The sequence below is a fragment of the Sinocyclocheilus anshuiensis genome, unplaced genomic scaffold, assembly GCF_001515605.1.
Source record: "Sinocyclocheilus anshuiensis isolate Anshui unplaced genomic scaffold, SAMN03320099.WGS_v1.1 scaffold431, whole genome shotgun sequence".
Taxonomy (NCBI): domain Eukaryota; kingdom Metazoa; phylum Chordata; class Actinopteri; order Cypriniformes; family Cyprinidae; genus Sinocyclocheilus; species Sinocyclocheilus anshuiensis.
The window spans coordinates 288,054-297,871 of NW_015551065.1; the positions used below are offsets into that span (position 1 = coordinate 288,054).

Sequence of the window (9,818 nt, forward strand, 5' to 3'; positions counted from 1 at the left end):
ATAGCTGGCCAATCACAGCACACCTCACTTTTCAGACCGATGAGCTTTGTAAAAATCGACCCGTTTCAAAAAGGCGGGGCATAGAGGAGAAACAATAATGTACAGTATGTGGAAAATAATGTGTTTTTTTTTTTTTACTTTAAACCGCATAAACACATTTCGTTACACCAAATACACAAAATAATGTTCTTTTTAGCAGCATCATATGACCCCTTTAACATGTAAATCTTTATTTTAAACCTTAATCATGTTAGATGCATATTGAATTTAACGCGGGTCAAAGCGAGTCTGATAGACTTGCAGTCTTTATAATGGCAACTTTCACAACTGTTTTATGAAGTTTAATACATAAATTGTGTGTCTGAAAGGGAAACTCCTACAAATGCATATGCAATAAAGTCAGCCACAAAATAACTCTGTCCATGCCTTTTCAGTGCTATTTTTTCACTGCATGTCTTTAGTAAAGTCTGACTAATGCCAAAAGAGGGATCAATGCAGCAGACATATCATGTAAGTGGCAATTTCCAGAAAAGACTTCTGACACTTTTGTGAGGGTTGCACTTGAGAGAATTAACCAAGTGCTTGTGGTTTTTCTACACTGGAGTAGAAATGGTAGTCTGAGGTTGCTAATACTGGTTTAAAAGGATGTTGAAATTATAACTACAAATTGCTAAGCATTGGCACATTTTACTTACATCTAGTTCTTCATAGTAGTGGTTGAGAAGGACGAGTTCAGGGTCGGCCCCAGGAATGTGCTTCATCACCATGTTGTGGCTGAACGGATGAACATTAAGGATGTACTAAACACTTAAAGCTGCCTACTGCCTGACAGATATCAGAAATAAGTGTCCTGAGAATTATACACGTTTCTGTCCCAGCCTTAGATTTGATTAAGGTGTCAATGTATAGATTTGCATTGCAGTTGAACAAAGAAATGATTGAAAGGTGAAGGATGTGGATACACCACTGGATATCACATGACAATGACCTGAACAGCTGAAAGTTAATCTGTTTTAAAGCTGTAACCCTGTAAAGGTTTCGTTTACAGATTACAGAACAGACTTCTGTCCCACCACAGAAAGCATGGTAACCTTAGCTGAAGCTGGATGTTGTAGCTTGAGAACTAGAGTAAGAGCTGCAGCAAAGACACACAGAATATAAATCTGGAGGGAAGTGAAAAGTGAGAAGGGAGTGGAAACAGTGCGAGACAAAAGATTGTAAAAAGATACATTTAAGAATGAAAGGTGCAGTTATTGTTTTCTAGATGTATACATATATTTTAGATTAAACATAAGTTGCCTTTACAACATTAAGGAGACTTCATATTTTGAATATATGAATGCATACATAATAAATAAACATGAATACTGATTAAATGGAAAAAAATGAATAATTATTCATGTTTATTCATTAATGCAGCATTTTGTTACAGTAAATGTCTTGACATTTCTAGTCCTCTATAATGACAATTCAAAATATGATGGAATAAATGATAAATTTATTAATTAGAAAAAAAAAAATCTATTTACAAACTGACAAATGAGACATTTAAAATTATTTCATGTTTTAATATGTAGATAAATGTATCATAATAAATAATCATCCTAAAAGCAACGTTTAAATGGCAATAATAAAAAAAGAATCTGTCAATTGCTTAATCCAATTTATATTGTTATATTTAACAACACTTTTAAATATGAATTAAATTAATTTTTCAAAAATGTCAATTTGATGGTCAGTTTGTAAAGTGTTATTTTATTTTTATTTTTTTTTATCGACATTCTTGTTTTCCATAACTGATTGACTGGTCATCAGGTGATTTTAAAGGATACTAAAGAGGAATGTCCTGGGTCACAAAAGCCTTGACCTGTTATGAATTGAGAGGAGAAAGAAGTAAATAATACAACATAACCAGGTGAGCTAATGTGAAGTTTCCAGTAATAGTTTTCATTACCGTTGTTTGTCTAGAGAACATGAATATCACAGTGATGATATATGAAGTGAATGTAAGCTTACCTCCCTCAGCCTATTCAGCTGTCATCCACCACATGTCTGGAGAAAGTTGAGAAATAAGATATGTAGAAACAAATAAAGTACACTTCTAGTCACTAAATGTTGCATAAAGTAAGAGATTTTGAACAAACAGTTGAGTGAATGATTCAATGACTCAAAGGCAATCACTTGTCGCCACCTAATAGTGTAGGGTGTAATTTTCAGAAAGAGTCACTGGTAAATCTTTACCACAAATACACATAAATATCGGTCTCAAACGCATAATGAAAACAGTGAAAGTCTCAGTGCCGTTGGAGTTTATATCAGCACTCAACCAATTAAATTCAAAGACCAGAACTGTTGTATAATGTTTAAATGTTTTTCTAAGAATATGTACTATTTTGGGGATATTCAATTGTTTTCTTAAAAGATTTTCCTCAGGCTAGACCTAACTGACTTTTATTTTGACATGTGAATTTCATACAGACTTATATTTTGACATTTAATTTGAACTGAATTCTGCAGCAAAACCCTGGTTTCATTTCGGTGAAATCGTTCACTAAACTCCTAAACATTAATCCATACACAAACACTCAAGTTTATAAAGAGTAATTAAAAGCCTTAACTAAAACGCTAGTTGAGCCATTAATCTCTTATTCACCATTGAGGCAACACACATTTACAACTGCTATTTCCTGAACGTCTCCCTTACTCTAGGGATTAGCCTACACATTCATATAAAACAATGCGTACAAACGTCGGAGCTTTGCCAATTCAAACAAACGACGAGTTACACAAGCAGGTTACAGTAAGTGTTTTCAGAGTCTGAGTCTGAACGCATCACTCGCTGGAGATTGAAGCGGAATGAAGGGTTTCACTCACCTCCACTCTGGCTCTCGCTAGACCATTGAGTTTTTTCGTGTCCACTTCATAGGATAAGATGACGGAGGGAAACAGGGCAGTGAAGATCAGCGTCCACATGCTGCCGGAGACGATGCTCGAGCTCGAGGTCAAGCTGTCCGCTCTCCACACTGACTCTGCCACGTCACGGCGCGCATATTTCGCTTTCTCTTTTTTTCTTGCTGTTTTTGAAGGGAACTGCTATCGCTATCTAGAGGCAGAGAGAGAAATTCCCCATACGTGTGAAATGGGTTTAAACGGGACTACGGATTTAGTGATAAAATGATACAATTTCAGTGTTTGCTCTGGGTTTGTGTTACAGTAGTACAGTAGAGAGTATTTCATAAGCTGAAGATTTACCCATACATGCATACACTAGAAAATATATAGCCTACAATAAATAAAATATAGGCCTACGTAATATAGGCTACAAATGTTATAAAGCATGCAGATGTTGTAGAGTACACCTGTTGCACGTTTAAGTCATATTCAGTTTGGTTTGCAAACCTTGCAGACAGATTTTAAAGAAAGTAACCTAAAAGTGGAAAATTGCTTATTCACCCTCATAGATGTCATCATAGATGATAGACTTCTCCATGGGAACAAATTTGAAGAAATTCAGCAGTAGCCTATATCACTTACTCACCAATGGATCCTCAGCAGTGAATGGGTGCCGTCAGAATGAGAGTCCAAACAGCTGAAAAAAACAAAACAATAATCCAAGTAATCCACACCACTCCAGTCCATTAACATCTTGTGAAGTTAAAAGCTGCATGTTTGTAAAAAAAACAAATCCATCCTCAAGATGTTTTAATGTTAAATCATACCATCTGGCCATGTTAACGCTTAAAGGGGTCATATGATGCGATTTCAATTTTTCCTTTCTCTTTGGAGTGTTACAAGCTCTTGGTGCATAAAGAAGATCTGTAAAGTTGCAAAGACTAAAGACTCAAATCCAAAGAGATATTCTTTATAAAAGTTAAGAGTCAGCCACACCTAATACACAAAATAATGTTATTTTTAGCAACATCATATGACCCCTAAATCCACCCACATATTTGTTTAGAACTGTTTTTGACTGTTTTGGCTTTGTAAACAGTGCTTGATCTGTGCATATCTCGCTCCTGATTCCTTCCAGACAAACTTTTCAGAAACAGCAAAATTATTTAGCCGGAAGTCAAAAACATCTTAATGATGGATTTGTTTCTTACAAACATGGAGCTTTTCCCTTCACAAGATGTTAATTGATAGACTGGAGTCATGTGGATTACTTGGATTACTGTGATGTTTTATCAGCTGTTTAGACTCTCATTCTGATGGAACCCATTCACTGCAAAACATCCATTGGTGAACAAGTCTGATCTGAATTCTGGAAAAGTCATATTATGTGAAACATAACATAGTATGTCTACAGTAACGAAGTGTGATGCTACAGGCGAACCTTGTTTGGACTTCTATAGCTCTTTGGACAAACATCCACATAGTGGTGTTTTAAATAGACATGGGGTCTATTATCCTGACACTGAACTGCTGTGTCATTAAGGAGTATGCTGGGTTCACTCTGCCTGAACATCTCTCAAATACAAATAAGGCTTTGGAACAGCCTTCTTTTTCATTGTATCCTATGCAACCTCTTATCCTACTGACTGTAACTCAGTACACATTCAACATGCTGTAGTTGCAGATGTCATTTGTAGCATGTTTATTCTTAATCTGTTGTACAATGAATTGTTAAAGATTACACATTGTCCAGTTGATCACCTTAAAGTCAGCATGCAGGAAATGGAAGGTATGACCGATTTTACTACCATATTGTGATGTAATTACAATTTATTTGTTATTTTTTGTCAATTTATTATTTTACAATTTGTCAATTAATAGTCTTTTCTTCCCTATTGTGTAAAAATCAGCGTTTTCATGAAACATTGTCAATTTTGATTTCATGGTGACATATGTGACAAACTAATCATATAAGCAGATGAATATAGACTATACACTTTATTGGGTGCCATTAATTGTATTTTTTCCTTGCACTGTAGTTGTTCTTTAGCTTTACATCTTTCTTCTGATCCCCTTTTCTATAGTCAGATGTTAAAAAACTTATGTAGGATGATGGGAGACTGTAATATCTGTAGAAATGTAAAAAAAATAGAGTGTGGAAAAAATATCTAGTATGAACAATGTACAGAGCCTGAATGCATGAATATTGTGTAGTGAGCAGCATTGCCTCTGTTTGTGCAGAAGCCGACGCAGTGCAGAGACTCAAGTCTAGTGTGCACCTGAGTGTGAAATTCTGTAGAAAACACTCTCACCAGTGGCAGTTTAAGCTTACATAATCACTCTCACAAACACACTAACATCTTATCTTATTAAAATGGCTCACTTTCTGTAGCTATATAATACAACACTACAGTCATATCTCATAATAAAATTTTGCTAAAAATCTTAGTTAAACCCAATGCAAATAAACATAGCTTACATGCAACACATGATTCTGGGTATGGACATTACATGTGTTGGTCTGAAGTGCTGGGGTGAGATATCACAAAGTGGTGACTTATAAGATGCTGTTATCAAATTAATGGTATGACAGGTGCATTCATAAAAGAATCATAGGATTATGAAGTTCAACAGCAACCAAACAGAAATTTAAACAACATCAACCTGACCATCAACAGTTAATTGTAATTACTAAAATATTTCAAACAATCTGTTTATTATTGCTCATATGGTTAATGATTCTACAAACATTTCAGCATGTAATGCATAAAGCATGTAATCACTTAAAATCAGCGTGAAACAGCATTATCATCTTTTCTTCTCTATTGTGACATATATCCGAGTGAAACAGCTTTTTGAATGAAAAAGGGGGGTCGGACTTGGCTAGGTAGAGACCCAAAAGGGTTGGGTAGAGACCCAGGTAGAGCTGGAGGAATAGAGGACCAGCGCAACACAATAGGCATGGAGGACCAGGGTGACATTGTAGGCCCAGATGACCAAGGCGGAGTTGATGGGTTAGAGGAGTGAGGCGTAGCCAGGGGCAAGGAAGACTGAGACAGGCATGGATGACAGTGGAGCAACAGGGGTGGAGGGCCCACATGCAGGAAAAGGCCTGGAAGTCCATGGCGAAGCCAGGGGAATGACAGACCAAGTCAGAGCTGGAGGGACGCGGGAGCCTGCTGGAGGTGGAGGAATGATGAACCAGAGTGGAGCAGAAGGGTTGAAGGGCCAAGGCAGAGTTATGGACTCGGAGGGCTGTGGTGGAGCCGGAGGGCCATAAGTCTCAGGTTGTGACTGAGAGTCTTTCTGGTGGGACAGGAGACCATGGTCATGGCTGTAGGTGGACTTGGCAGCTGGCTCTGGGATGAACATGGCCTCTGACTGAGGGCTGAACGCTTTTTTACGATTTTTACAAAGCTCATCATTCTGAAAATTGTGGTGTGCTGTGCTCTGATTGGCCAGCTATCCTGTGCATTGTGATTGGCCGAATACCTCAAGCATGTGACGGAAATGTTACTCCCCTTACCATATTTTGAATATCAGCTTCCATGACGGCGGCGGAAACAATACTACAGCGAGAATAAAAGTTAAGTCTTCTTTCTTTGCGTATACATTTCGGCGGTGTTATGCAAATCTTCCCACACAGTGATGTAGATATGTGGGGGCATGTTTGAATGAGGTGTTTTAGGAAGGCGTGGATGAGTCTAAACTTTTAGAAAGAATATCTCTTTGGGTTTGAGACTTTAATCTTTGTGACTTTACTGATCTTATATATGCACAAACAGCTTGTAACACTCCAAAGACAAAAAGAAAACATGAAATCACGTCATATGACCCCTTTAAGTAAACATGGGTTATAAATACTCTGTGCAAAAATAAATAAATAAATAAAAACAAGGCACAGGTAGGACTAATTAATTATTGAACAAATTAATTATGAAGGCAACAAATGAGAGTGGGAATAAACACAGGTAGAAACCACGGAAGGAAATGAACATAGACATGACAATTGGATGATTGTTGTTTGCTAATTGCTGCGATCTCATGTGAGTGACAGGTGTCTAGAGGGGTGGGATTATTGTGCTGCCCTTGCGTCAGTGCACATGTCATCAGAGAAGAGATGTTGCTGTGAGGGGAAGTTAACGTTTTTGAATAAAGAATATGAGGGCAAGGTCATTCCTACAGTTTGGTGGATTTTGGACTGAGCAGGTTTGGACTTTGGACTGAGTAAGTATTTTTTTTATTTGTCTTATCAGAGGGAAAAATGTCTATCAGAAAACAGACTGATCAAATATTTAACATTCACATTCTTTGAAGTCTGTCCACCCTGTTATATAACAATTTTACAATACAGTGTGCAACAGGGTGGACCTTAATAGCATAACAGTGGACCTTAACAGCATGGATTACTGGTTAATCCTAACATTTAGGAAGAAATATATTTGTCCAGTATAAACTGACACAAACGGGGTGGACGTGTTATGCTTTATGCTATTTACGTTTTCTTCAAATCAGGAAAATAGAGAAAAGTTTATGTTGCTTAGCCTCCAAGAAAATGATGCTACTAAAAGCACAAGTCAAGCAGCACCAATGTAACGGGATGGACTGGAGTTTAAGGAACATTAACTAATTTAAAACTTTTATTATTATTATTCTTGGGTAGTTACTAATAATTGATTTTTGGTAAATGTGGTAATAATAATAATAATTCCTTACATGTATATAGAGCTTTTCTGGGCACTCAAAGCACTTTTACATAGAAGAGGGGAATCTCCTCAACCACCACCAGTGTGCAGCATCCACCTAGCCATATTGCGCCAGAACGCCCACCACACACCAGCTAATTTTGGTGGAGAGGAGACAGAGTGAAGAAACCAATCAGTGTATGGGGATGGTTAGGAGGCCATGATGGTCAGAGGCCAATAGGCGAATTTGGCCAGGATGCCGGGGTTACACCCCTACTCTTTTTCGAAGGACATCCTGGGACTTTTAATGACCACAGAGAGTCAGGACCTCAGTTTAACATCTCATCCAAAAGACGGTGCTTTTTGTCAGTATAGTGTCCCCGTCACTAAACTGGGGTGTTAGGACCCACACAGACCACAGGGTGAGCACCCCCTACTGACCTCACTAACACCTCTTCCAGCAGCAACCTAGTTTTCCCAGGAGGTCTCCCATCCAGGTACTGACCAGGCTCAACCCTGCTTCAGTGGGCAACCAGTCTTGGGCTGCAGGGTGATATGGCTATATGACTCCCTCAGCTTTGTTTTGTACATAATTTTAGTCTACTTAATACGTTGTTTTCATACGTAATAATTGTAATAATGTAACAAAATTTGAAAAAAAGATACACATTTGGCTTTCATTTGGCATTCAAAGCGTAATATGTGAATCATTTGCATACTTAAATGTATGCTTAAAAAACGATACCCGCTGATTGCCATGACAACGGCAAAGCGTTCTCATGCGGCATATCATTTACACTGAAACAGAGCATGAAACCAATGCTAAATGCTAAACCTTTAACCTTTTGGCTACCTCGCATGCTCTGGTGGAAATTTAAATATTATCTATTATATCTATAGCGGCGCTTCAGCGGAATACCACGTGACAAGAGCGTTACGTCCGCGGTGATTAAATCGCTGACGAAAGCAACGCCAGCAGCGCTGCTGTAAGAATGAAGCGCGAGCAGCAGGTCTGAAGGACAGCAGTGACCGGTCTGTCATTGACAGCAGGCTGCTTGGCGAAACCAAATCACGTCGAAGAACACCGCGACATCCGCAGATGAAATGCACCTGCCTTCAGCGACCCATTTTCTCCTTCGAAACCTCAAGGTCCTTCGCCGGTAATGTAACAGGAAGAACGGGCACTGATGTGACACATTGGATCTATCTATTGAGTGAACGCGCTTTCACATTTAACAGTTTGGACAATATTGTCGCATAATTATGAGCTTTTTTTATGTCTGCGAAGCTATTTGAACACGAATATATTGATCAGTGAGCCTGGTTTCCATCGGTGCCAATAATATTTCCTGTCAACATACCACCAGTTCTTTTCAGTCTGTCTTGAACAAGGAAATTGGGTAAGAAATAGACTGATGCAAACACTATAACTGTTAAACTGTAATATGCAATAGAGCACAAGTGCAAACACGCTGAGTGCTTGCACAGGTATGATTGATAATTCGTACATAATTTAATAATATAATAGCCTATATGTTATGTTATTATTATTATTACAGCTGTGGTTATATACATTTAGATTGGACCCAAGTGCTGTGTCTTTGCTTCAGTGGTGTTTAACTGATACTGAATTGTTTACATGTTTTTTATCTGGGTTTTATTTATAGTTTTTTTTATTTATTGTTTATCATTTCTATTGTATGTATAAATGTGTGAGATTAATCAATGTGTGTTAGTGTGTGTGTGTGTGTGTTTGAAAGAGAGAAATGCATGTGCATTTGTGTAACTGGCTTTATTCATCGCAGACAGCCTTTCAATGTAATTAGCGCTATCAGATATCGAATGGTTCAAAAGCTTCTTCATTCGTCCTCTAATAAAACACACAGACACAGAAGTAGGTCATAATGCACATTATTGTAAGGTGACCTTCAGCAATTTCTCAGTCACCAACCTCACGTGTATAACTATGATTCAAAAGTATTAGAATATTTACATTGCATAAATAAAACCACTCATAAAACAACAGTGCACCATGTTAACTAATTTGCAATGATTTTAATTATACTTTACCATGGACAACACAACAAGTACAGTTCACTCATTTGCTATGAAGTGATTGAATCCCACCCACCCCCACAAACGTCTAATTTTTCAAGCTTCTCTAATTATGCATTTAAGTTTTCAACACTCAGCACAGCTGCATGCCTAAAAAGCATCTATCTATCTATCTATCGATCTATC

General features: G+C 37.7%; 2 protein-coding genes across 2 annotated transcripts in view; one reads left to right on the forward strand and one right to left on the reverse strand.

Moving 5' to 3' along the window:
- Positions 1-3,068, reverse strand: part of LOC107662052 (selenoprotein M-like) — a 4,509-nt gene extending 1,441 nt beyond the window's left edge. The window contains exons 1-4 of the mRNA XM_016451913.1: positions 2,875-3,068; positions 2,017-2,052; positions 1,833-1,867; positions 696-774 (exon numbers count right to left, since the gene is read on the reverse strand). Of these exons, the coding sequence (XP_016307399.1) occupies positions 696-774; positions 1,833-1,867; positions 2,017-2,052; positions 2,875-2,973 (249 nt within the window). The 5' untranslated portion in view covers positions 2,974-3,068. The remainder of the gene's footprint in view (positions 1-695; positions 775-1,832; positions 1,868-2,016; positions 2,053-2,874) is intronic.
- Positions 3,069-8,550: 5,482 nt separating this feature from the next.
- Positions 8,551-9,818, forward strand: part of LOC107662051 (phosphatidylinositol 4,5-bisphosphate 5-phosphatase A-like) — a 30,818-nt gene continuing 29,550 nt past the window's right edge. The window contains exon 1 of the mRNA XM_016451912.1: positions 8,551-8,977. The gene's annotated coding sequence lies outside the window, so the exon portion shown is untranslated. The remainder of the gene's footprint in view (positions 8,978-9,818) is intronic.